We start from the raw sequence: 26,340 nt of genomic DNA, 5'->3' as shown, positions 1-26,340 counted from the left end.
CCGATGACGGAGTTTGCCTGGATCCAAAAATGTCGGAGTTTGAAAATTTTTATCTATCAACCTGTGGCTCATATCTTCACCTCCGAACCAACTGCCATTGTGATTGTCATTTCCAGGTTCATAATACTGCATTAACCATGTCTGTATCGCATACTCCTCCTACATCCCCTTCTGATTCTCAGAATTCCGGCGATGGGTTCCGACCCCTCACACTCACTCCGGCAGATCTTGCAGCTACAATGTCAATGGCTGCATCTCGCATCCGAGCATCCATCTCCCAATATCAGATGGAGGCTACCCACACCGAGGAGCCTTCTGCTGCTCGGATCATGCACTTTAAAGCCGGGCTGCAATGGGAGATAGCTGTAAGAGACTGATGACTGTGGTGGTCAATGCTGACATTTCCAACAGACTTTTGTGACTCCCCTCCTGCAGTACTCAGCTGCAAGGAACATCATTTTGGTTGTTCCAAGCCTGGTCACTCATATTCTTCAGTTGATTCCCGAGCTCACCTGGAACATGGTTCCGGACAACGTCTTGTCATCCCAACTGTGCGAGTTCCATGATGTTGCAGATCTGGGGGATCCCTCCCGGATTGTATCAACCTATGGAACTCAATGGTGGACCAGACCAACTGCAATCCCAAAGGAATTATGGGCATGGGATCAGGTATTCGCCAATTGTGTCGGTCACTACCAGCATTGGCTAGTAAGACTTTTACCGAATTTCCTTGAATGGTTACTGATCCTTTCTAGTCTGGCGTTGAGGACAAACATCTTGTTGTTCCCGAGCAGGTGGCTGAAAGCTCGGTTGCATCACTGAAGGCACTGAGGTGGATGAGAGAACGCCTCCTGACAGTGATTGAGGATCAACAAGATGGCATCCGTGAAAAGATGGCTGAGATTCAGATGTACACAGCCGTCCTAACCAAATTGAAGCCAAGGGGCCTGGAGTAGTTCTAGTCCTTCAGTTCAGAATGTTGAAGTCTAAATTCTGTACATGATGTAATAAGTACTGAAAATTAAACACTGACTTCCAAATATATGACCTATTGCTATATGCTGAGTCCCGCATACCCAATGTCAAGTATCAAGAGCCAGATATCTTGAGTCCCGAATGTCGAGTCCCAAACATCGAGTCCCGAATATCAAGACCGGAATATCGAGACCCGAAGCCCGAAGGCCAAGATTCGAGACTCGACACAAATCTCAATACTCAATGCTCAAAACTTGATGCAAACATTTTTACGAGTTTTGAGTTTTGAGTCCCCACTATCGAGTATCGAGTGCTGACTACCGAGTCTTGAAACCCGAGTCCCGACTATCAAGTCCCGAAGCCCGAAACCCAACGCCCGTGTATGGAGTCCTGACCATTGAGTATCGAGTGCCAAACATCAAGTCCTGAAACCTGACGCCTGACTATCAAGTTCTGAAACCCGAAAACCAACGCCCATGTATGGAGTCCTGACCATTGAATATCGAGTCCCGAATATCAAGTCCCAAAACCCGAAGCCCGACCATCGAGTCCCGAAGCCCGAAACCTGACACCCATGTATGGAGTCCCGACCATTGAGTATCGAGTGCTGAACATCGAGTTCCGACAATTGAGGCCCGACGCCCGAAGCCTGACTATCGAGTCCCGACCATCGAGTCCCAAATATCAAAACCCGAACATCGAGTCCTGAAACCCGACGCCTGACTATCGAGTTCCGAAACCCGAAACCCAACGCCTGTGTATGGAGTCCCGACCATTGAATATCGAGTCCCAAATATCGAGTCCCAACCATCGAGTCCCGAATATCAAAACCCGAACATCGAGTCCCGAAGCCCAAATCCCGACCATTGAGTCCCGAATATCGAGACCTGAAACCCGAAGGATGACATTCAAGACTCAAAACAACTCAATACTCCAAATTCAAAACAATGACACTCATGCATTTTAATGAGTTTCGAGTTTTGATTTTTGAGTGAAGAAAATACACATTTAATGAAATACAATTTTGGGAGTTGTCTTCTTGAATCACCGAGTACCGAGTGCCGAGTACCGCAACCCGAAACCCAGTACTCAGTAGTCGGTACTCGGTGATTCAAGAAGACAACTCCCAAAATTGTATTTCATTAAATGTGTATTTTCTTCACTCAAAAATCGAAACTCGAAACTCGTTAAAATGCATGAGTGTCATTGTTTTGAATTTGGAGTATTGAGTTGTTTTGAGTCTCGAATGTTGTCCTTCAGGTTTCAGGTCTCGAAATTTGGGACTCAATGGTCGGGATTCCGGCTTCAGGACTCGATGTTCGGGTTTTGATATTCGGGACTCAATGGTCAGGCTTCGGGTCTCGGGTCTCGATATAGTACCGCAACCCGAAACCCGGTACTCGGTAGTCGGTGAAATGTGTACAATAACACTTTTGAGTATCCTGCAATATCGAGTCCCAACTATCGAGACCTGAAACCCGAATTACGAGTATGGAGTGCCTGATATCTAATATCATGTATTTGAAGGTGGGTACTAACACGTGTAACTACCTTTTCTACTTCTTCCAATCCAACCTTGCCCATCCACACAACAGAATCCCGGCATAAATATGAACAGCATCCCTCATATACCATGCCCAGGCAATCCGATCCCCTTCCACTGCATGAACCCCGTGTCTGACAATCCTTCCCAAAAAAGCCATCATACACCCCAGATCGTACCTGAACTCCAGCTGAAGGCTTGGCATACTCATCCGAGCATTAGAATAATTCCCCATGCTAGTGAGAATATCGAAGCATTCGGGAATTGATGAATGGTCTCGATGATTTGGGGTTTCCCGATTGCAAATCACGGAGAGGCTGTTAAACACAGTTGCCCAGTACTGGAGAGTCTCTGACATCTTCGGCAGTTGCTTGCTTCATGCTTTTTCTTCGAGGCTCGCAAAGGCTCGCAACCCTGCCCAGTACTGCTCAGGATGCATAACCCTGAGTGCTGCTGTTGCAATGGCTGCTGGCCTTGCAATGGCCTTCAGGATATCCTCCAAGGATGCTCCATTCAATGATGCAGAAACTGCCGGGTCTACCTGATTCTGGGGGATTCGTGAGCTTAACTACCTAGATTGCCATCTCATCAGATCCTACCTCGTGCCCCTGCTGAAACCACGCCGGAGATAAATTAATGCATCCGGGAGTTAGGACATCATTTTGCGACCTTGGTGTGAACCACTTTTGATTAGTACGCCAATTCCCATCGAGCTTTACGCTTTTTTCGAGTATCGGAGTGAGCAAATCCGAGGCTGCCCAAATTTCCTTCTGTAGGAACCATTTGATGTTCAATATCCATCCAGTAACAATATATATAACACACCTGGGTGGCATCGGTCAGGGTGTCCGGGAGGTACCATGCGATGATGGCACCAGATGCATCAAGAATTGTCGCGGGTATGTCAATCAACTTTGTGCCCTCATGGCCAGGAGGACACCTCTCGAGCAACCTTGCCTCTCTCTCTTCATTATGCCCTGTGTCCTTCGGGGAGATCAATTTGCTATATCTTGCAATATCGATCAGCATCTGAACTGTGATGAAGCAATTTGACTGATCAAACGAATTTTCCGAATCTGCAGGAAGACTCACTGGGATTTTTATATGCCTTTATGAGCCGATCAACCAATCAATCACAAGCCATCACCAGATCAGTGTCTAGGTTCGGAGAAGGTATAACTGGGTCTCCTCCTGTCTTCTCTGCATTGAATTTCTGTTCGGTATATTCACATGCCACATGAGTGACAGTCAGGGCCCAAGTGCACAAGAGGGTTATTTCATCATCGGAAGTGGAAGAAACATCCATGATTGAATTGATCTTGTGAGATCAGAAGCTGAATCCTGGATGTCCGCACTTTGGTGTTAAAGGGGTGGAGATAGAGAGGATCAGATAAGAGAGCCTTGGATGATCTTAGCTTTCAAAGTTCTATTATCTATTATCAATTGCTCAATGAAATACCAGATGATTGGAAGTCTGTTGGATATCTGATATTGGTTTGTCGAGACCCGGGCCTCGGATCTCGGTACACTTCACTCGATTTTCAATACCCGGGAGTCCATGGTCGGAACTCGAGTCTCGAATCTCGGGCTTCAGGTTTCGGGTCTCGATGGTCGGGACTTGATGTTCGGGACTCGTGTTTTGGGACTCCATAGTTGGGACTCGATGTTTGGGACCCGAAACTCACAAAAATATATGAGTTCCAAGTTTTGAGTTTTGTTTTGTTTCGAGTCTTGATGTTCGGGACTCAATAGTCAGGACTCAATACTCAATAATCGGGATTCAATAGTCGGGGCTCAGGATCTCAGGTACAACACTCGATTTTCGGTAGTCGGAACTTGGCATTTGGCATTTGGTAGGCTTGGATGATGTTGGCTTTCAAAGATCTATTATCATCCATTGCTCAATGAAATACCAGATGATTGGAAGTGTGATGGATATCACATATTCATTTGTCGAGACCCAGGTCTCGGAACTCGGTACACTTCGCTCGAGTTTCCACTTCACCCCTTTGCAAAGCTCCATGCCATACTGCAAGACCTTCCTCTTCTATCTAAAAGCTTTGATGAACAGGGCCTGGAACACGAGTTTCCACTTCACCCCTTTGCAAATCTCCGTGCCATACGACATCATTAGATGACTTTGAATTATTACCTCCTTTGATTTGGATGATATACAACTACCTGAGCTCCATCATGTCTACAATTATCATTCTCCTGGGCCCACCCGTCTATATTATATACCCCCATGTCAGCCTACCCGTCTATGCAATATACGACTACCTTCGGCCCACCCGTATATAATAAATATTTTACCGCTCCCTCGGCCCACCTGTATATATAATAAATATTTCACCACTCCCTCGGCCCACCCGTCTACAAAATAATACCAATATGTCGGCCCACCTGCCTACAAAATAATCTTAATTCGTCGGCCCACCCGTCTAACATGATATATATCTGGGCCCACCCGTCTATGTGATAACAAGCACCCTTGACATACCCGGCTATTTGATACACATCTACCTTGGTAAACCCATCTACATAATATCCAACTACCTCGGCCCATCCATCTATTGAATATTCATGTCCATCAGCCCACTCATCTACTCTACATATTCCCTACATGGGCCCACCCGTCTCCATCAGGAATAATAACACTCCTGGCCCATCTGTCATAGTCGAGGATATATCTACCTTCGGCCCATGGTTCGCTGGCCCGTATCATACGGGATATTATGCACGTCTGTTCACTCGTATAATATGGAGATATGTTACTGCAATATGTGCACCAGACTCATCAAATTTATCAGCGAGTGTCTCAATAGCTCCGGCAACCAAAAACATGGCATCAGTACCTGAGCCACGACCACTTGAAGAACAATGGATGGCATGGCCTGTTGACTGGCACTTGCGGCTACTACCAAATGGTGTCATTTCAGCCAAACATTTCCGATTGTTGGGTTTGATGGATGTCTGTGAGTCATTGACATGCTGGTAGATAGCCGTGAGCCAATAGATCATGTATTTAAATTAAAAAAACATATCTCATCATTTTCGTCATCCAACAATTCATGTTCTTCACCTGAATCAGCAGGATAGTTGAATGGGAGGGTGGTGTCAACAATTTCAGTCGTGGTAGTCATGCCCACACGAAAGACATTTTTGCCAGTTGCAATAATCCCCTCGACGAGAATCTGGATGCTGTCGTAGAGCGGAAAAGATTTCTTCCTCCAGACTTTTGCTTTTGTGTGTGTCTGTCGAGGCATTATGGTCAGCACCTCCGAGTCACGCAGATCTGATGAGATCCACTTACCGCGAGATATTTCTCCCAGACGTCTGGTGGGGCAGTTACAATCTTCAAAGTGTTGTCCCAGCCAAATCCAGATTGTTCCCAGAGTTTTTTAATAATGGCGAAGTCTTTTTTGAGCTGAGAGCACAGTTAGAATGTATCACAAATAGAATACAAGACATACCTTTCCCCAATGATCATGACATGAGCCAGATGTCTTCGCAACACCTCCACTCATCTTCTCACTCCCTTTGAGTGCTTCTGCGCAAGCAATGAATGACTTCGGTTTGAATCCTGAGTCAGATTGATGACCCTCCTCCCGTTCCTTCAGAAGTGTTGCTATCAACACAGCATCGTCACTGGTCTTCCAAACTGTCTTTGTGCTCGCGCTCGGTGCTTTCAGTTTGGTCTTTGTGCCTTTGTCAGTCACAGCAGTGGACTCAGCAATAGGGCCAGCCTGAGATTGTTTGTTTTCGGGTGACACCTGAATCAGTCAGAAAGGGAGGGACAAGATGGAAGAATTGGATTGCCAGAGACAAAAACCCGTATTAGTGCTACAAGTAGATACCCATAGATTGATCTAACCCATCAAAATCAAACTTTTTTGTCGAGCACACACGCTGGTTGAGTTAAATTAGATGTTTTGATGGAAAAAATGTGTTGGTTCGATCCGATGTGATTTTGGCGGGTGACCAGCGAAAATTGAACCGGACTCAGTTTCCGAGCTGGGCCTTAGAGCATGGCTCTAAGTCAGAGCGGAGGGTTGGAGGGTCAGAGGTGACAACAAGTTGAGACTTGTGTCCAGAGGAGGCAAGGTCCTACTGAGAATTCTCACAAGAGGTAACTGTGAGAAGACAAGTAATATTAAGACTGAGGAAAATATCTAAGTACATGATATGTTATATACTTCTATGTATGAGGCAGTGATCAGGATAACTATGTTGTAAAGCTATGTACCAAGGATATAGTTTGTAAGTACTTTACACAGGTGAAGACATAAGTCGGAGTGGATATCAATATGTACGCATTGGATCAGTGATCGGGTGGTAATAGAAATTACTGGTGATCCGGAAGTAAGGGTCTATGTACCAAAGGGGAAAGTATATATCTAAAAGGGGAAAGAGGTCCAGTTGAATGGAGATGTTATGGAAGGGGACTGGTTGAGCAGTTGAGCGGAAGCATAGGGGTGGAATGCGGACTTGTGATTGGACGGAGCAGAGGATGGATAGAGTGGAGGGGGTTGGAAAGCAGAGCGGATATCAATATTGGAGCGGTCAGATCAGGTATATGACACTGCCCAAGGATGGCTCCTCCAGGTTGAGGCCTACTTAGATATCAATGATGGAGTATACGTCTCCAACAAACATAAGATAGTATTCATACTCTCACTGATGATGAAAGGCGAAGCCGCTAAATGGGTGGAAGGTGTTTTTAAGAACGCAACAGCTAAGAACAACAATTATGGGACGTACGCTGAATTCCTCACTTCCCTAAAGAAAACCTTCCTCCCAAAGAATGTTCATGAATCTGCACTCCGACACCTTGCCACCCTCAAACAGACTGGCAGCATCTCAGCCTACACCTCCATCTTCTGCACCATCATCACTGATACAGACATCAACCAAGAATCCATCAAGATCATGTTCCTTAAGAATGGCCTCAAATGGGAGATTATCTCCACCATCATGGCATTCGAGAACCTCCCTACGATGCTAGAAGACTGGTTGACGAAGTCACTAGAGGTAGAGTCTCACCAACTCATGGTGAACCCCTCTTCCAACCATAGATCCCACGACTCTAACACAATGGACATTGACTGTACTGAAGTAGAAGTAGAAGTAGATGAAGAAAGGCAGGTGAAGAAGACTCACCTATCCCCTCAAGAGCAGGAACACAGGCACAAGAAAAGCCTCTGCTTCAAGTGCAGCAAGAAAGGTCTTATTGAAGACTACCCAAACCATCCCGCCTTTATGCCAAGGCCACCGCAGACCGCCACCAAGAAGACCAGCAAAGACAATGAAGATGAGTATAAGGAGTTTCTAGAATGGAAGGTGTTTAAAGCACGCCAGGCCAAGAAGACTGAGGATAAGAATTTTGTTTAGAGGAGACTGAACCGGCATCAGTATCTCCTAGAATCGGACTAGTAGTACAATCGATTGGTGACTCAAATTCTATGTGTTTGCCATTAACCTTTGACTCTAGCCTCAACATCACCGAAGCCACAGCCCTTATAGACTGCAGAGCAGAAGGGGAATTTATCAACTGGATGTTTGTCTGTCGAAATTCCATCCCCACCGAACGACTCCCAAAACCAATCAAGTCCAAAATGTAGACAGGACTCTAAATAAACAAGGTCAGATCACACATGCTTGTAATTTATCCTTTTCGATCAAAGGAATTCCCATGAAACAACACTTCCTTATCACCTCTCTAGGAGGAGAAGACGTCATTCTGGGAATCTCCTGGCTAAAGAAAGAAAACCCACAGATAGATTGGACGAATGAAGAAGTAACTTTACGAGAAAGAAGCCTCAAGGCATATATAGAAGACGTCGAAGAAGAAGAAGAATTCTTTGATGCACCAGATTCCTTAGATGATGAATGGGATCCGGCCATGGAAAGTATTCCATATTCCTCCGAAATTCCTAAACTCCTTGACCCTGAACCTGCTGACAAAACCGAAGAAGAATTAGACCATGACGAATTCTTGATCGCTTATTGCAAAGGCAATCACATCATAGGGACTTACAAAACAGAAAGTTTTGATACCCCTCTTACTAATGAACATATCCCCGCTAACCACAGATACTTCTCTGTCCATGGAACCTTAGTCAGGAAAGCCAACAATATTTCCCAAACCCTAACCCAAGACACCACCAAACTGAAGAAAACATTTGAAGAACTCGTACCCAAGACCTTCCAAAAGTACAAGGACGTATTCAGAGAAGTCGCTAATGGAACTCTCCCACCAGAACGCAAGTTTGATCACAAGATTGATCTCAAAGATACCTTTGAACCGCATAAATGTAAAATTTACCCTCTTAACCCCGCAGAAGAAAAGCCATGAACGACTTTATCGACGAGAACTTAGCTAAAGGTACCATCATTCCCTCCGAATCTCCGCAATCATCTCCATTCTTCTTTGTCGGAAAGAAAGACGGCTCCCTTTGACCCTGCCAAGATTATCGCTACCTAAACGAACATACAGTCAAGAATAACTATCCACTTCCGCTAATCTCTGACCTAATAGATAAGCTCAAGAACGCAAAGATCTTCACCAAGATGGACATCAGATGGGGATACAGTAATGTCCGACTAAAGAAGACCGATTAATGGAAAGCTGCCTTTGCAACGGCCAGAGGACTCTTTGAACCCACAGTAATGTTTTTCGGCATGTGTAATTCGCCCGCCACCTTCCAGTCCATGATGAATAATATGTTCAGAGACATGATACAAGAAGGGTGGCTTATCATCTATAGGGACGATATACTAATCTTCTCAGATGACTTTGAAACCCACCAAAAACGAACTCACTGTGTTCTAGAACGACTCCACTGTGGGTACAACAAGTGCAGCAGCGGGAAATCAATCTACTACAAAGTTGGGTCTTTGCTGCCTGCTGCCTCGCGTGGGAACAAGCATGTTCGACCCTAAAGGGGATTGCTACTGGGGAGTACTAGTCTCTGTCTAAATGACCCTAATCAACTCTACTGCAGGTAGGATGAGGATCTGCAAAAATGCAGAACAAGCAGAACAAGCAGAACAAGTGGAACTCAAGCGGAACTCAAGCGGAACAAGTGGAACACAAGTGGAATGGAACGGAACTTGAATGGATAAAGCGCGGAACATACTGATTCATCAGAACTCGCAGGCCAAGTCAAAGGAAGTATATCACAAGGTTAGATTGATAGTGGGCATAAGTCAAAGCAGTCCTCTAGTAAGGTGAAGGAAAAGTGGGAAGGTAAAAGATGGGATTCAATGATCAACACACAAGCCCTGAGTACCACTACTTATAGGGAACATTATTTTCAAGGAACACCAAGGTACAGGTAGTAAGTTTCTCAGGAAGCGGAAGTGAAGGGAGGCAGTGCACATGGGTGCAATACTCCACAATAGGGGTCTGTGCCATAAGGGCATGTGTCAGTGTGATCCGGATAATGTTAGAAGCAATGGGAAGAGGGATACAGCGTACCAATGGACCTGGAAGGATGGGGACAGGACATGCGAAGGTTGTCCAATGATGCACGGGAATGTGGAACCCATCGGATAGTGAGGGCACGTTCCGAAGGATGTGTGGGAATGCAGAACCCATCAGACGATGCACGGAAAATGCGGAATGTGCGGAATATGTGGAACTGATGTGAGACGATGCGGAAAGGACGGGGTTTTATGCCTACAGTGGGGGAATTCCCCACACTGCGAACACCACCTCTTCCTCAAACTGGAAAAATGTACCTTCAACGTAGAAGAAATCGAATATCTCGGCATGATCATCGGGCCAGGATCAGTAGCTATGAACCCAGCTAAACTAAAGGGAATCTCCGAGTGGGAAACCCTGAAGAAAGTCAAAGAAGTCTGCTCTTTCCTCAGATTTGCTAATTTCTATCGCCACTTTATCGCTGATCATTCCACTATTGCACGACCCTTGATAGATCTCACGAAGAAAGATATGCCGTTCAAATGGAATGAAGAATGGGACTCCGCATTTTGGAGACTGAAAGCCATCTTTACTTCAGCCCCCATTCTCCAAATCCCTGACTGCCTTTCCCCCTTTGCTATCGCCACTGACACCTCCTTATATGCTACTGGCGCAGTCCTTCTTCAGAAAGATCCTAACGGTGAATGGCTCCCCTGCTCATACCTCTCCCAATCCTTTGCTCCTGCAGAATGAAACTACCAGATCTATGACTGGGAACTACCTGCAGTCATTCGCACACTCAAAACTTGACACCATTATCTTTTAGGATCCCCTTTCCCTGTTGAGGTACAAACCAACCACAAGAACCTCACCTACTTCTGTGATGTGCAAGATATCAATAGACGCCAAGCACGCTGGCAAACCTTTCTTTCTCAGTTCGATCTCCATTTCAAATACGTACCCGGTAAAGACTTAACTATTCCAGACACTCTATCTCATAGACCGGATCACCTTCCTGATGGTACCGTCGAAAAGGACAATACTAGTATCCAAATCCTCCCTGATTATATGTTTCTAAACTCCATTTCCCTCTCTGATCGTCTTCATATCTCATCATCCATTGACCCTGTAGTACAAATTGCACTAGACACACTTCAGAACCCTTCTATTCCCCCTCCTCTCCGTTCTGCTTTATCTGACTGGACTCTCTCCGACGGCATTCTTACTTACAAAGGACTTACTTACATACCCCTGGGAGACCTTCGCTGCAAGATAACCTCCCTCCATCACACTTCCCCTACCACCGGCCATTCAGGATGCTATAAAACCCAGGAACTTCTCTCATGAGACTACTGGTGGCCGGGCCTCTCTACGTTCATCAAGAACTTTGTCGACAGTTGTAGCATCTGCCAACAGAACAAAGTAAACACTCACCCGTCATCACCCCCTCTCTGCCCTATTCCTGCTCCTATATCTAACAGACCCTTTGCTCACTGCTCTACCGACCTCATCTGCGACCCCCACCTTCCAATGGCTACGATAGCATCATGGTCATGGTAGACCATGGCCTTTTGAAGGGTGTAATTCTCACTCCATGTAACAAAATGATAAATGCTGAAGGCGTAGCAAACATTTTCTTTTCCAAAGTATTCTCTAGATACAGACTTTACGATAAAATTATCTCTGACCGCAGACCCCAATTTGCCTCTAGATTCCAGATCGAACTCAGAAAACTCCTTGGATACAAGAACTCCCTTTCCACTGTGTTCCATCCTCAGAGTGATGGAGAGACCAAGTGAGTTAACCAAGAACTTGAAGTCTACCTCTGGATCTTCTGCGCTAACGACACGACTGGCTGGGCATCCATGCTCCCTCTCACCAAATTCGTCCATAACTCCCATCACCATTCCACTCACGGTACATCACTGTTCTACCTCATGATGGGATATCATCCTGTCATATACCTGATCCGACCACTCTAATATCAATATCTGCTCTGCTTTCCGATCACCTCCGCTCCACCCATCCTCTGCTCCGTCCAATCATCATCCGCATCCACTCCTATGTTTCCGCTCAACCACTCAACTGGTCCCCTTCCATAACATCTCCATTCAACTGGACCTCTTTCCCCTTTTAGATATATACTTTCCCCTTTGGTACATAGACCCTTACTTCCGGATCACCAGTAATTTCTATTACCACCCGATCACTGATCCAATGCGTACATATTGATATCCACTCCGACTTATGTCTTCACCTGTGTAAAGTACTTACAAACTATATCCTTGGTACATAGCTTTACAACATAGTTATCCTGGTCACTGCCTCATACATAGAAGTATATAACATATCATGTACTTAGATATTTTCCTCAGTCTTAATATTACTTGTCTTCTCGCAGTTACCTCTTGTGAGAATTCTCAGTAGGACCTTGCCTTCTCTGGACACAAGTCTCAACTTGTTGTCACCTCTGACCCTCCGACCCTCTGCTCCAACTTAGAGCTGTGCTCTAAGTATTCCCCTTATTCCTCCGCCCCTATCAATATTCCCCTTGTCCCTTTTCCCATCCTCCGCCTTCCCCGCTCCTACCAAACACTCCCCCTGCTCCTATCCACCCTCCGCATCACTTCCCACCTTCTCCACTCCGCTCCTAGTCGGCCCGCTGCTAGTAGCTCTTACTTCCCGACCCTCAAAGCGGACCTAAGCAGTCCACTCGTCCTATTGTCAGACAACGTCAGACCCGCTCCAAATTCGGGGCATGTACTTGGCTAAGGGTGCAGTGCAAGAGCTGAAGCCAAGCCCCAACCCCTCTGCCTCCTGAGCCGGCATGGTACCTAACACATCCCAAACACCTTCCTAATCTCCATCCCAAGAGGGATATCCCTAACATCAAACAACAACTCATCATTCTCAACAAAGCATGAGATGAAGCCTTAGCCACTCATGAATTAGTGTGTAACACCATGAGACAATGCATCACATCCAAGTTCATCCCATTCTCTAAAAGCGATAAAGTTTGGCTCGACTCCAAAAACCTTCATCTTGGATATCCTAATCACAAACTCACTCCTAAACGCAAAGGACCATTCATCATCTCTGATGTACTATCCCCTGTCACTTATTGCCTTTCCCTACCCATGCAATGGTGCATTCATCCTGTATTCCATGCTGCACTCTTGTCACCTTTTAAAGAAAATGACACTCACAGTCCAAACTTCATTGCACCACCACCAGACATCATTAATGGTGAAGAAGAACAAGAGATAGAAGCCGTCGTCAGCCATCAAGGTTCCACCTCACAAAGATATTACAACATCAGTTGGAAAGGGTTCCCAAGTTCCGAGAACAAGTGGATGACGGAGAGACAAATGGGTAATGCTTCTGACATTCTCTCTTCTTATAAACGCGCGCATCGTCTTTGATTCCATTTTATTTTGTAGTATTCATGGATTACTACCCTTACAACAGGGGTAATGTTACAGTTCTCCTTTTCCTTCACTTACTAATCCTTCTATGACCTTCCATCTCATTCTATTGTATGATTCTCTCTTCTCTTTTCCTATTCGTCATTGTATCATCGTACAACTTCCTTTTCTCTTTATTATATTCAGACTCCACTTTAACTCTCTTATTTAAACCATCATCTTACCCTCTGTATTCCTTAACTTGACCTACGCAGACCAGGGCCTGCAATCTACTGCTTTACTTGCATGACTTAGCACTAGGGTGCTACTAGAACTTTCGACCACTTTTGTTTACTAAGACGTCTGACGATGCCGAGCGTAACACTTTGAGCACTATCAGCCAAATTCAAGGGGAACCAGCATGCTGTCACATCCAATTTGACACATTTTTGCAAGCTGGGGAGATACAAGTTGGACCCATGTGCATAGGCATAGGGAGGGTTATACTGTGAGGACCACAAGCTTGATGGACATAAACAACCTCATGTCCTGGGCATCTATGGAAACATGAGACAGGTTAATGCAGTGAAACAGCATAAAACGCACAATATACACACCGCTGCAGCTTTGAGCACCCCAACAATCCCTTCACTCAAGCCCACCTTGACCATATTCAATACCATCAACTTCCACTAAAATGTTGCAGCTCATTCTACACACCATACCCGATTGGGCTTTTTAAAGATATACATAGGCTCCGTACTTGCTGCAGTAATTTTCCCCGAGGGAAGACATATGGCCACGGGCTCATTCGAGATATTGTCATTTCATCTGTGGGACTTAGTAAGGACAGGTGTTATACTGAAGACGATGGAGGAGTATCACAGGTATGTGAAGGCACGGAGAAATGGGGAAAATTCTCTCACCCAAACCATCAAAGCCCACTCTGATTCTCCCGATGGAATAGTGCTGGCTGGTGGTGGACACGACAAAATGATGAAGCTGTGGAGCACGAAAACATGGCAGATGCAAGGAAATAGCAGTGATTGGGTTCAGTCACTGACTAGCAACTGCGTTCAGCCCTCGTTGGCGGGTCATATCCCCAAGGGTATTGCCCTCCATCAGTAAACTACAACTTTTCCCACAGTGAGCGCAAAATCTGTGCTCTTGTGCAGCCAGCCACAGACTCCACAGTTCTCCCAATGTCCCAGCTCACTCGGACCACAAGGTATCCCATCACTCACAGTTCTATATGGCCTGCAGCACTTTGCACATTTCAAATTATATACTGTATATCCCAGTAGTAGTACTTCAATATAATTCAATTTCAATGCTCAAAATTTTCGTTAAGTCCAAACGACTCGAGTCAGAGCAAATTCAAATGCGCACCAAGCATGCATGCATGATCATCATAACAATAAAACAACATCTATCCCACATTACATTCAAAGTTGTATCTATGTACATATAGGTGGTATAACCATAAATAGATGTGATTTGAGGTAGTCTCAGTGTCAATCTAGCTGGACCATGATGTGATGGCATCCCAATGATTCTAAACATGTAACATTAGCGGCACTGTGAGGTATAGTATGTAATTGGAAGAACTTACCTTGCAAACTCGGCGCAGGTTCATGATGAGAAAACCCATATTTTTTAAACGTGATCCGCATGAGATTTGCCATGACTTCGTGTTCACGGACCATACAGTCAGCAAGTGCTTTCTCCGCGTTGAAAACATCCCATCTGGCCCTTGCAAGGTCCATGACGAGGTTCGCTTCAAGATCGTCAGCATCGTTGATAATCTGTAAAAATGTTAACGAGCATTGTTTACCATGGAAGGTATGAGTGACTTACTATTGACCAGATAGCGTCGACTACTTCGTACAAGTCGGAAATACCACCAGAGTGACACAGAGTATTAATGCTTGCATGTAAGTGATGTGAAGTTGATGGGATGTCACTAATGTTGAGATAGACTGGTGTGCTGGTAGACATGGCATGTTAGAAAAACAACTATTGAATCCGAGAATGTAACTAAATTGATGTTCTCACGATTCTATGTACTGACAGTCAGTATGTCATACCAGTGTCCTTCGTGCAGCAAAGACAGCTTCAAAGACCATGGTGCTGTTGCTCGACACATGAGCCAGCCCCGCTCTGGCTGTAACACTTGGTTACAGGATCTCATACGCTTGCGTTCAGCGTCTATTCGTACCGCCAACTCCATGGATATCGACCACACACCAAATATTCCTAATATTGATATGGAGCTTCAAGTCGACAGGCCTGGATTCAGAGACTGGGATGAGGTATTTCAAGATAGTAGTGGTGAGGGTGATGGTCAAGTCCATGGGGAGGGAACACCGACTCACTCAGACTTCATTGACTGGCATCCCAAACCCTCTCTAACATATGGCAGGGGGTACACTTTCCTCGACCTGTTTCATTCTGACGCGAACAGTGTGTATCGGACAGCAAACCACTATTACCCGTTTAGTGGCCGGAAAGACTGGGAGGTCGCATCATGGCTACTACATTCAGGGTTGAGCATGGCAAAGATCGACACTTTTCTTTCACTCAAGATGGTCAGTTTTAAATTTTTTGATTCCGTTCACAGTTCTGACAAGTGTCTTATTAAGATTAAAAGTCTTCCCTTGTCTTTTTGTTCAGCCAAGGAACTACGTGGTCGAGCGGAAATGCTGCCTAGTGGTCCACCCTGGTTGTCCCAAGTAATCCCTACTGCACATCCGACAAAACTACCTGTCATCCTGTATTGGCGTGATCCCCTGAACTGTATCGCGGGCATTTTAAATCACCCTTTCTTTCATGATCGGATAGATTTTATGCCTCGCAGGGTGTATGCTACTGCGCAGCGACTGTGCCACGTGTACTCTGAATGGATGACTGCTGACAACGCATGGAACATGCAGGTACATTTTTCTTTCTTTCTGTGAGTTGCGGTACTCATTCATTTTCAAACAGTCAGCCCTGCCAAGAGGTGCAATGCTCCTTGGGACAATCTTGTCATCTGACAAGACCAATATCTCCATGATGACAGGTGACAGAGTCGCACATCCCCTCCTCATCAGCCTCGCCAACATACACATGTCCACACAACTTAAATCATCATCTAACGCCTTTGTTCTTACCACCCTCCTCCCTGTGCCGAAATTTATTTATAAAAAAAAACATATGCGAGGCATACTCGAGGATCGCCTAATCCATGAATGCTTGAACATTGTGCTATGTCCCCTCATGCAGGCTGCTTGCGAAGGAGTCATGTTATCCGATCCTGTCAGGCACAGTCAATACTGTTTCACGCCACTCGCAAGCTATATTATTGACACTCCGGAGGCCATGATGCTGGCTACCGTTGGTGGGAAAACCTCCCCAGTCACTATGGTGATGTACAAGCAGTTTGGAGACCCTTTCCACCATGAGCCTCGCACCAAATCAACTACACTTGCTCAGCTGCATGTCATTTGGACAAGGGCTGATCCTGACGATATTGAAACATTCTTTCATGAAGCTCAGAAGTTTCACCTAAATGGCATATCTCAACCATTCTTTGAGAATTGGGTCCTTTCTGAACCATCCCATTTTTTCACTCCTGAGACTCTTCACCACATTCACCGGGAGTTCTATGACCATGATGTGAAGTGGCTCATTTGTGCAGTCGGGGACACTGAGCTCGATTTTCGCTTTTCTGTGTTACAGCCCATCACGGGGTTTCGTCATTTTCACAGCGGCATTTCGAAGCTCAAACAGGTTACAGGGCATGCTCAGTGTGACATCCAGCGCTCGATCATTGTGGTTAGTGCAGATGCAGTACCTAGTGCTGTGATCACTGCCATCTGAGCTCTGATGGACTTTCACTATCTCGTGCAGTCACTTCAGATTGATGACCGCGATCTCGAGCACATTTCTGCGGCACTGGACGAATTTCACGCCAACAAAGATGCTATCATAGCCGGCGGATTTCATCGCGGTCAGTGTGGTGGAGTCATCGATAACTGGTATATCCCAAAGATCGAGCTTATGCAGAGCATAGTTCCAAGTATCTGAAACAGTGGAGTTATCATGCAATGGACCGCTGACACTACAGAACACACACACATCACCAAAATCAAGGATCCCGCACGCTCAAGCAACAACAATGATTACGATTCACAAATCTGTCGTCATCTAGACCACACTGATAAATGCTGTCGCTTCAAACTCGCCACGAGTCTGCTGGACAATATGTCAGGCTCGAAGTAGCAGATTCATACAGGTCACGGTGATGCTGTTGATGATGATGTTGATTTCAATGTCGACGATGATCATGACATCCCAGCAGAGCTTCTTGTGACCATCAAGTGTCCCAGCCATTCACGCCCCATTATCAATTACTTTGCAATTGCGAAGCTCCTCCAGGCCAGGGAGGTGGGGACGGTCCCTGTGCCATTGCACTCGTTCTCTGTTGGATGCACATCATTTCATCTTACTTATGAACCATCCATCAGAACCATTTCTGTTGACGCTGCCGCTCTCAAGTTTGGCCTTCCTGATCTGTGATCAGCCATTGCCGACTTTCTTAGTTGTGAAGCTGCTCATGGGCAGGATTTTGTTCATATCATTGGGGGGGCTAGGAGAGCTGGACCCGCCGCTTCACTTCCATTCGAAAAGCTTCAAGTCTGGTTTAAGCTTCGATTGCAGGATACTGATTTTCACGACATTAGTATCATACGGCCTGCCCAAACCTTGAATTGTTCACCACCCTCTGGTGTCTGGACCTGCAGCCGGTATGATCCAGTCATTGTTAACAATGATGCGAGATGCTCATGGCCTACCGATGGGCTTCATGGTACGTTCTCCTCTCCTGCCATACTAATTATTCTCATTATAAACTCTCAGGGCACACCGTCGGTGAAATCAGGCTGATTCTGTGTCCTGTTGGAAAAGCTAGCATAAATTGGTCATGGAAGGACCGCTTCCTCGCCTACATGTATCGCTTTGACATCGTTTCGCAAGGTGGAAGTGATCGTGAGCCGAGTACGCAACTGCATGTACTCAAATGAGCGAACCGTTCAAATGGTACTCAGGTGGGTGATATCATACCAGTTTCGCAGTTTAGGGCACCTGTCAACCTTGTCCCTCGCTTTGGTGCAAGTGCAGACAATCGTCTCACCCCATATAACAGTATAGAACATGCTTCAGAGTTTTGGCTAAATAAATACTGGGACAAAAATACATTCTTCCCTCTTTCTATGTAGCTTTCGCAGATTGTATATCTTTTTTTGTACTTCACGCACTATTCGGAGCATGATAATGCTATTGGCTAGAGGCCATTTATTATTAGTTCAATGTTAGGCGCCAGGTGGCACACAATAAGCACTGTCTGAGACGATCCCACTGTTGTCGTAGTGTACGCCAAAGAAAATGGCATTCTTTTTCAGGACGGTTGACAACGGAATCAAACTTTCCTCCTTGATGTCCATTCCCGACGTCAGCAATGTCTGCACAATGAACAAAATCACATCTGACGAACTCAATCGTTTTGTCATGCATGAGGGCACACCAGAGGCATCACAACCGCTAGGACACTTGCTGTCTCACATTTTCAAGCCTTTCAAAATCCCCCTCCCCCAAGTATCTGCACTTCAAATTCCTCTCAAAAAAATCCTCCATCCCAACCAACATGTTAGATCGCGATACCATGGCTTATCGCCAGATACTCTGGTGCCACTGTACAATACTGAAACAAGTACTTGGAACTGGGATCTTCCAGTTGACCCCCCTGGAAATGACTCGGACTCAGACCCCAGTGGTACTAGTAGCCATGGTAGTCCTTCCACAACTCAGGACCCAGAGGCTGCAACTTATGAAGAAATTGTCGCATCCTTTATCAACACTCTTGCTGGTTGCTTATCGGTATCACAACCCCTGCTAGAAAAGGAGTGTTATGCAACTCACACATGGAGCGCAGCCAATGCTCACAAGGCATTGCCCAGCAGCAAGATACAGTGCAAACCCGACCTTGTTCTATCTGACGATGTCACCGCAAAATGGGGAAATATCAGGGTATCTGGTGAGCTGACACACAGTTCTTACAAGCCTGCAATGCAGCTTGGGAAGGCTGCAGACACCCATGCCTACCTTATGATGAGCAAACAGCCCTGGAGGCGCTTCACGCTCATACTATCATTTACGAATCAATATCATCATCTCAGAGTCCTCATGTATGATCACTCTGGTGGCGCTGTTTCTACCCACTTTGATATATATGACCAACCAGACTTATTTTCTCATATTATCGCTGTTCTCAATTTCAGCAATCTAGAATGTGTCGGGTATGATTCAACAGTCTCATTCACAAAACATGTTTCGCCACCCCTTTCCAAACCTATTCGCGACTATCGCCCAATCAAGAACATGCCCGTGCGATGTAGCAGCCCAGCAGACCTTCCTGCATCCACCTCCAAATCCCTCATTGAACTGCTGTCGGATTCCAAGAGCCTATCATCTGACGAGGATCTCGAGTCTGTAGTCTCTGATGGCTCTGACTATGAGGAACGGTTAACTGAGGACTCACTTGAAGAGAACTCAGATGAATCTACTCAGGCGTTTACACCAGAAGAAGAATTCCTCCTCCCCTCCTCTCCAGTGCAACCCACTATGATGTCCAGTGCCCCCCTTCTCAGCCTCGCATCCCAAATTCCCCAGGACTTGATGGAGAGCATATGTTCCGTCACACCTCATCCATCCCAATTTCCCCACTCTGAGCACTCACCTGAACCTTGTGGCAAGATCCGCGTAGGGGACACGATGTACATTATCAAGAGAATTCTTTTCACGAGCCAGGGCCTCATTGGTCATGGAACGATCTGCTATCTGGCCAGCCTGGATGGGGAAGACTATATTGTCAAGGACCATTGGGTCCTCGGCAAGCAGGATGATATTATCTTGAACGAGATAAAGATGTTAAACCTAATGCAAGGAGTCCCTGGTGTTCCCGAGCTAGTAGATCATTGGCTCGTCACAACATCAGAAGGCGAGGTCAACAATACTTGAAGTTATCGTCAAAGGGAACGTCGGAGTACCCAGGGCACCGGTTGCACTCATGTCCACCTTGTCTTAAAGCCGTGTGCTCACCCCCTCCACATGTTTTGAACACTCAAAGAGTTGGTGTGAGCATTAAGGGATATTGTGATGAGTAAGTGTCGACTTGAGTTGTGCAAGAGTGTTAAACTAATGTCTCTTCTTTTAGTCCAGAAAACAGCGGTGGAGGAGCGCAAGATTCTGCATCGTGATTGCAGTCTAAATAATGTGATGATCCTGGATGATATAGACTTGAGCAAGGGGTTCCTTATTGACTGGGAATTTGCAGTATGCATTGCTGCCAATAATAAATATCCCATCGGTGGGACAGTAAGTTCATTCCTTTTATATCAAGTTCAAACATTGATTTATTTTCCAGGGCACGGTCCCCTTCATGTCACGCAGGCTTCTTGGCCAGGTTTCGCTCATGCAGCAACAGGAGAAGGTGGAAGCCGAGATGAAACGGGTGACAAAAGCACACAAATTGAAACTGAAGAAAGCTCCAGCCCCAAAAACACCAAAAACATCCTTGGATTCTTTGGCACTGCCCATTTCTCATGTTGTCCAAGATTACTCTGATGACCTCGAATCTCTTTTCTTCATATTCGCTTGGGTTTGCATCAAATTCAGCAGTCCCAACAGCACGGTCCGTGAGGAGCACATGTCCAATTCATTACTCGATCGCTGGACCAGCCTTGACCTGGCATCATGCGCTGCCTTCAAGATCACCTTTTTCGCGAACCTGTTGGATGAAGAGCGTCTCATGAATGCATTTCACCCGTACTCCAAACCTCTCATCCCCCTTGCAAAAGATTGGTGCGCAGCATTGAAGGACAATATGGTTCACCCTGTTACATTTGACGCCATTCTTCGCATACTCAACTCTCATCTCAATCAGCTTTCTGATGATGAGGAGCTCCAATCCACTATGACCATGCTCAAGAAATCTGCCACGATTCTTAATACATCCAAGACCTTGAAATGTCTTGCTTCACTATCTTTACCCATGCCAAAGCGGAAGAAATCAGATGAGATCTCCAAACAGATGTAATATGTATGCCAGTGTGCAATATTTTTTGTGGTATCTTACACTAACTCGGATGTGTCACGTATTTCCCGACATGTTTTTGTAGTATTTGCCATCCGTACTGACTCCTAGGTCTCTTCTACTGATATCCATGCAGTTTACGGTTTTGCTTACATAATATGTTGAAAATTGTTTAGCATTTAAACGTTTATGACATCTGAAACTTTGATTCATACCTTCACGAGTCCGCAATGCACCATACAGTCGAGGCGAATACCATAGTAGTATTCCAAGAGGCCCTTCACAATCGCTGTCAAGACTCCACAGATCCTTCCGCCAAGATATGTATATAATGGTGAGTTTGATTCAGTTAATTCTTTGTCTTGCTGCTTTCTATATCGCAACATGCCCCCTTGTGTAGCAGCCAGTCCCAAGAAGAAAAGGTCAAAGTGCAAAGTTTCTGACGCTTCAAAGGCTGGTTTACCGAAGAAGCCTCGTGCTGCAAACGTCGCCGAAATTCCCAGCATGCTGCTCGTATCCCTTGGTCTTAGTACTGAAGCTGATGCAGGTGCTGCTCCTCAATGTTCTGACCACTCCAATGCGGGAACAGGAGGGAGGAATGCGCAGTTGGAGAAGATTGGGGTAGCATTAGAGGCTAAGTCCCAGAGCCGGAAACCTAAGGGCACCACATCTCTTGGTACACTCAATCATCCTGTGAACCCCCAGGCTCCAGAACCGCCTCGTAAAGGCCGAAAGAACCGTCCAAAGGTATAACTTACAATTTTTATCGTCAATGGTGTTGATTGCGCATTAAGGAGCTCCCTCCGCCATATAGTCCTGATTCGGACCTCAGTCCCAGTACCCTAGTGCCCAACTTTTCATCACAGCAAAAGGGTCAGGGGTTCGGTTTTGCAGCTTCGACCACCACATGTATTGTCCCCCCTGCCATGGAGCCCAACTCTCAAGTCTTGATTGACCCATATCTCACTGAGGGAATGAAGGTTACCGAGAGGTGCAATCAGAATGCTCTTGTTACTCGCAGTTCCCAACCTCCACCGAACGCTCTCATTACTCGCAGTTCCCAACCTCCACTGAATGCTCTCGTTACTCGCAGTTCCCAACCTCCACTGCACGCTACCTTTTCAGAGTGCAACCTGGACCTGGCCCTGTGCAAGGAGGATGGCATCGTTAGGCAAGTACTTCATAGATGGCCGATAGGATTCGATCCAGAGGACGATGAATCTAGCAGTAGCGGTACCGACATTGACGTTGACAAAGCAGATGAAGGAGACAAAGGAGACAACAGAGATGAAGGAGACAAAGGAGACAAAGGAGACAAAGGAGACAAAGGAGACAAAGAAGGAGACAAAGGAGACAAAGGAGAGAATAATGAATCACAGTTTGGTTGGGGGGGAGCTCAACAATGACAGAAAGAACATCCAGGTAAGAATTTCACGTCAAAAGTACCTTCACTGACTCAACTGTACATTTACAGGATTTCCAGCTGAAGCGCTCCCTACTCAGGCTCAAGTTGCTCGCCCTCTGACCCCAGATTTCGAATTTCAATACTCATGCGATGAAGATGATGACTCTGCCCGGATGTGTCTCAACAACAGCAACCAGGTACAATTTTCGTTACCCATTTGGATCACGCTCACAATTTCTCACTTTTTTCAAGCCTCTGGACACCTTGCTGGGAGTACAACAAGAATGGCCAGACACTCAGGTGAGGGAGGTGTTTTGTTTTAGGCGAGGCTCATGATTTTTTAAGACTACCACCTCAAAGCCCGACAACGTATTGAAGCGCTATCATGATAAAAATGGTCAGCCTTGCCTTCCCAACCCTGAAGTGCTCCAGCTGCTTAACGAAGTGGCGGAGTCTGCTCAGGCCCGGCCAAGAACCAAAAAATCCAAGGGATCTGACAGTGGGCTGAAGCCTGACCAACTGGCTTGGTACAGACCACACTGGAAAAGTTTCCTTGAGGAGGTCAAAGGAGAGTGTCACGGGCAGCATGCCCTGGAAAACCCATTCCCACCTTTAGTCAAGGGGATGCCAGGAACCATCTCCAAAGTTCTGCTTTCAGTCTTGGTCGCGTGGGACAAGAACGGTAAACAATTTGAAGCTGGTACATGCTTTGTTTGTTCCCGGGCTAATCTGTTTCATGTTGTCACACAGGGGTTTGGCTGGAGCAGCAATATAACATGACGCGGTTGGTGAGTAGATTCCTTACATTCATACTGCCTCATTGACGCATGTCATGGGTTTCTATAAAAGTTGTACGACAACCTGTCGACTTGGCGGTCTGATCTGAAGAAGACTGCAATAAGTATCATGCCACTATCATACTCGCTTTTGCCCCCACCTTCCATTCCTCCTCAACAACATGCAACTTGGATTGAAAACACTGCTAAAGATTTACTCGAGGGTGGTTTGTTTTTACGGTTTGGAAAAGACCATAATGTAAGTGATTTTGTGCTGATCGCAACCATACTCATGGAAGATCAACAGGGGAGAACAAGGAATTTTGCCAATCCTGCCCTCCACAATGCCACCATTGCCTTTTTTTACACAGGACCTTACCGGATCGCATGGAGGCGGCCAGATCAGTTCCGTACTCAATTGCCCGTATCGTGTTTAGCCTTAGTTGCCACAGTGGTGATGTGTTTTTCTCCCTGCAATGTCATGCCTGTGTGTTGACTTTTCTTTCTACAGTTCCACTGTGTTTTCGATGGTCTTAAGAAGAACGGTAGCGGTAAATGCTATCCGAACTTTTCCTCCAAGGAATACTCGCCCGTCTACCGGAAAATGCTCGGAATGATCAAAGAAACCCTACAGGATGAATATCACGGCCCTAGATTGTTGGCGCAACTTCGAGAATGGGCTGAAGCTGGATGGTAAGTCCCTATTGTATATCACGCATGAAAAACTGTAAAATTTCATTCATATAGGGCCGAAAATCTCAAGGTCGACGGCGGCGCTGCGGAGATGAAACATGACCACCTCCAAGTCATTCTGGACTAGATATTTGTATTCCGTGCCTGATTTCTCATCCACTGCTACTATCATGTGCCTTCATATCTTCCCTGTCCGAGATTCAAATATTATATCATTTGTGGCTACTAGTATGCTGTACAGAGTGAATAAGCTTGAGTGAGGTGTACAAGGAGCAATGTCTGCACAACTCCCATTCTTTGAGCGGTCTGTGGGTGTCTGTACAGAGATACAGAGGAAACCAGCGCTATTTGAGAGCTTGTTGCGAGCTATTTGGTGCTCGCTGGGTGTGTCTGTGAGCATCTGTACAGAGATTGACAAAAGGTCGGCTACTGTAGTAAGCTAGGTAGTAGGGACTAAGCTACACAGCTGGGATGCTGTACAGCTCTGTACAGCTGATTGTAGTTTACTGATGTCTGCTGAACATGTTCACGGCGGAGATTCAAAGACCAGTCATTTCCTTTTCTTGACACTTTTCTTACAGTTTCGTACATACTGCTTCAAAATCATTACGACGACTTTGAGACCATCACGCAAATGAATGGCATGAAGAGGCAATGCAGCGCATCGAAGAGCTAGCTGTGTGTCCCAATTTCGATCCTCTTGCTTGCCATATTATGGAAGTGAGTATCATGCACTCGATCCGAGTACTGGCAGTGACAGTGGTCTGGCACTGATTTCTCTGCCCATCAGGCCTGCAACTGTCAAAAATTGCCCTGTGCGCTACAACGAAGCTGTCGATCACTTCGACGCCACCGTTTACGCTAGCGCGTTCTTTCATAAATCGACAATGCAATCAATGTACGAGGGATTTATTGTGGTACGTTGATGTGATGCAGCCGAAAATCCCTTTCGTGCTCAACTGCGTTTTTTGTAGCTGTTTGGCTGGGACCTCAAGTCCTTGTGGCAAACCACGAACCAGCGACAGTGCCATGCACTTTTCCGGGCAGGTAGAATTGGATCAACTGTCGAAACGTACCGATCCATCATGTACAAGAGTGATGCAACCACGAAGGTCAGGTTACATGCTTGGTTCGCTCAAAATATTCAGTGATGTCACCCCGTCTAAGATGATCTAGCGCACTTCGCACGGCTCTCGAGTGAATTAAGCGTGCTCTATGCTTCCAATGGAGATGTTGCGATCGCGGCAAGCAGTTACTCATGCAGTTTGAATCACAGAGTTTTCATTTGTACTCAAGAGTGTTTGTATTACACAAATAGCCCGTTTTACTCGTAATGTATACTGTCAGCTCACTTGAACAGGACATGTTCAACGCTTACACCCACCGTTCGATCAAAGCGCCCCAGTATATGCACCTCTGCGAGATTGAGCTAGATACCCACAATCCCCCACCAAGCCCACCTTGACTGTCCTCAGTACCTTCGACCTTCAGAAAACGGCGCAACTCATTCCAAGCACCATGCCCGCTAGAGTGTTTGAAGATCGTGAAGCTCGTTTATTCGCAGTTGCAGTTTTCCCCGACAAATAACATGTGGTCACATGCTCGAGCGACAGGCTACTTCGTTTGTGGGGCTCGTCATAATCGGGTGCAGGTGTTGGCGATATCGCAGAATGGGCGGTTGATAACGAGTGCTGATCAAAACGGCGAACTCGTTGCATGTGATGGAAAAACTGGCAAACTTCTCACCCAAGCTATCGAATCCCACACCGGTTAGATATTATCGCCCGACTTTCTCAACATGGCAGAGTGCTGGCTAGCGGATCGTCAGACTCCACGACGACGCCATGGAACACATCGACGTGGAAGTTAGAAGTAAATGCAATTAGTTAGGGTACAATCGTCCACTGCGTTCGCAATTTATGGATAGCACTTACAGCTCACTCGACCGAGATAAATAATTACGAACAGTAACTAAATAGATAACCGT

General features: G+C 46.0%; 9 protein-coding genes across 9 annotated transcripts; 6 read left to right on the top strand and 3 right to left on the bottom strand.

The window, feature by feature from the left end:
- Positions 1-137: 137 nt before the first annotated feature.
- EDB91DRAFT_1253538 (uncharacterized protein) lies at positions 138-956 on the top strand (the record flags this gene model as incomplete). Its single annotated transcript, XM_041323665.1, has 3 exons — positions 138-365; positions 412-708; positions 756-956. The coding sequence occupies 3 exons, from the start codon at positions 138-140 to the stop codon at positions 954-956; spliced, it is 726 nt and encodes a 241-aa protein (XP_041172131.1).
- A 1,938-nt stretch (positions 957-2,894) lies between these two features.
- Positions 2,895-3,824, bottom strand: EDB91DRAFT_1253537 (uncharacterized protein; the record flags this gene model as incomplete). Its single annotated transcript, XM_041323664.1, has 5 exons — positions 2,895-3,065; positions 3,118-3,288; positions 3,344-3,552; positions 3,611-3,626; positions 3,666-3,824. The coding sequence occupies 5 exons, from the start codon at positions 3,822-3,824 to the stop codon at positions 2,895-2,897; spliced, it is 726 nt and encodes a 241-aa protein (XP_041172130.1).
- Positions 3,825-4,771: 947 nt separating this feature from the next.
- EDB91DRAFT_1086146 (uncharacterized protein) lies at positions 4,772-6,379 on the bottom strand (the record flags this gene model as incomplete). Its single annotated transcript, XM_041315994.1, has 8 exons — positions 4,772-4,847; positions 5,019-5,088; positions 5,213-5,261; positions 5,374-5,435; positions 5,601-5,772; positions 5,832-5,945; positions 5,992-6,224; positions 6,376-6,379. 8 exons carry the CDS (start codon positions 6,377-6,379, stop codon positions 4,772-4,774), a joined length of 780 nt encoding a protein of 259 aa, XP_041172129.1.
- An 8,483-nt stretch (positions 6,380-14,862) lies between these two features.
- EDB91DRAFT_1253531 (uncharacterized protein) lies at positions 14,863-15,346 on the bottom strand (the record flags this gene model as incomplete). The annotated part of the gene is made up of 3 exons (XM_041323663.1): positions 14,863-14,903; positions 14,961-15,153; positions 15,206-15,346. The coding sequence occupies 3 exons, from the start codon at positions 15,344-15,346 to the stop codon at positions 14,863-14,865; spliced, it is 375 nt and encodes a 124-aa protein (XP_041172128.1).
- An 80-nt stretch (positions 15,347-15,426) lies between these two features.
- EDB91DRAFT_1239401 (uncharacterized protein) lies at positions 15,427-18,606 on the top strand (the record flags this gene model as incomplete). Its single annotated transcript, XM_041321850.1, has 11 exons — positions 15,427-15,660; positions 15,709-15,936; positions 15,991-16,281; positions 16,334-16,645; positions 16,823-17,186; positions 17,211-17,367; positions 17,422-17,579; positions 17,625-17,904; positions 17,932-18,259; positions 18,319-18,399; positions 18,436-18,606. The coding sequence occupies 11 exons, from the start codon at positions 15,427-15,429 to the stop codon at positions 18,604-18,606; spliced, it is 2,604 nt and encodes an 867-aa protein (XP_041172127.1).
- A 166-nt stretch (positions 18,607-18,772) lies between these two features.
- EDB91DRAFT_1253529 (uncharacterized protein) lies at positions 18,773-20,404 on the top strand (the record flags this gene model as incomplete). The annotated part of the gene is made up of 1 exon (XM_041323662.1): positions 18,773-20,404. One exon carries the CDS (start codon positions 18,773-18,775, stop codon positions 20,402-20,404), a length of 1,632 nt encoding a protein of 543 aa, XP_041172126.1.
- Positions 20,405-20,584: 180 nt separating this feature from the next.
- Positions 20,585-21,482, top strand: EDB91DRAFT_1253528 (uncharacterized protein; the record flags this gene model as incomplete). The annotated part of the gene is made up of 2 exons (XM_041323661.1): positions 20,585-20,761; positions 20,811-21,482. 2 exons carry the CDS (start codon positions 20,585-20,587, stop codon positions 21,480-21,482), a joined length of 849 nt encoding a protein of 282 aa, XP_041172125.1.
- A 2,140-nt stretch (positions 21,483-23,622) lies between these two features.
- EDB91DRAFT_1162438 (uncharacterized protein) lies at positions 23,623-24,563 on the top strand. The gene is made up of 5 exons (XM_041319866.1): positions 23,623-23,672; positions 23,734-23,919; positions 23,968-24,114; positions 24,172-24,353; positions 24,408-24,563. Exons 1-5 carry the CDS (start codon positions 23,661-23,663, stop codon positions 24,478-24,480), a joined length of 600 nt encoding a protein of 199 aa, XP_041172124.1. The 5' UTR covers positions 23,623-23,660; the 3' UTR covers positions 24,481-24,563.
- Positions 24,564-24,905: 342 nt separating this feature from the next.
- Positions 24,906-25,874, top strand: EDB91DRAFT_1162436 (uncharacterized protein). The gene is made up of 3 exons (XM_041319865.1): positions 24,906-25,073; positions 25,144-25,270; positions 25,328-25,874. Exons 2-3 carry the CDS (start codon positions 25,241-25,243, stop codon positions 25,502-25,504), a joined length of 207 nt encoding a protein of 68 aa, XP_041172123.1. The 5' UTR covers positions 24,906-25,073; positions 25,144-25,240; the 3' UTR covers positions 25,505-25,874.
- The last annotated feature ends 466 nt before the right edge of the window (positions 25,875-26,340 follow it).

Source organism: Suillus paluster, assembly GCF_016628075.1.
Source record: "Suillus paluster strain FC165 chromosome Unknown EDB91scaffold_87, whole genome shotgun sequence".
Classification (NCBI taxonomy): domain Eukaryota; kingdom Fungi; phylum Basidiomycota; class Agaricomycetes; order Boletales; family Suillaceae; genus Suillus; species Suillus paluster.
Note: the sequence above shows the minus strand (reverse complement) of the source record. Positions and strands in the feature narration are given on the sequence as shown.

What these genes read in the sequence shown, in the direction of transcription:
- EDB91DRAFT_1162436 (XM_041319865.1), top strand. Translation starts at nt 25,241, where the DNA reads ATGCAATCAATGTACGAGGGATTTATTGTG. An exon ending in TGTACGAGGGATTTATTGTG is followed by an intron (nt 25,271 to 25,327) that starts GTACGTTGATGT and finishes CGTTTTTTGTAG; the next exon opens with CTGTTTGGCTGGGACCTCAA.
- EDB91DRAFT_1162438 (XM_041319866.1), top strand. An exon ending in TAGCCTTAGTTGCCACAGTG is followed by an intron (nt 24,115 to 24,171) that starts GTGATGTGTTTT and finishes TTCTTTCTACAG; the next exon opens with TTCCACTGTGTTTTCGATGG. An exon ending in GAATGGGCTGAAGCTGGATG is followed by an intron (nt 24,354 to 24,407) that starts GTAAGTCCCTAT and finishes TCATTCATATAG; the next exon opens with GGCCGAAAATCTCAAGGTCG.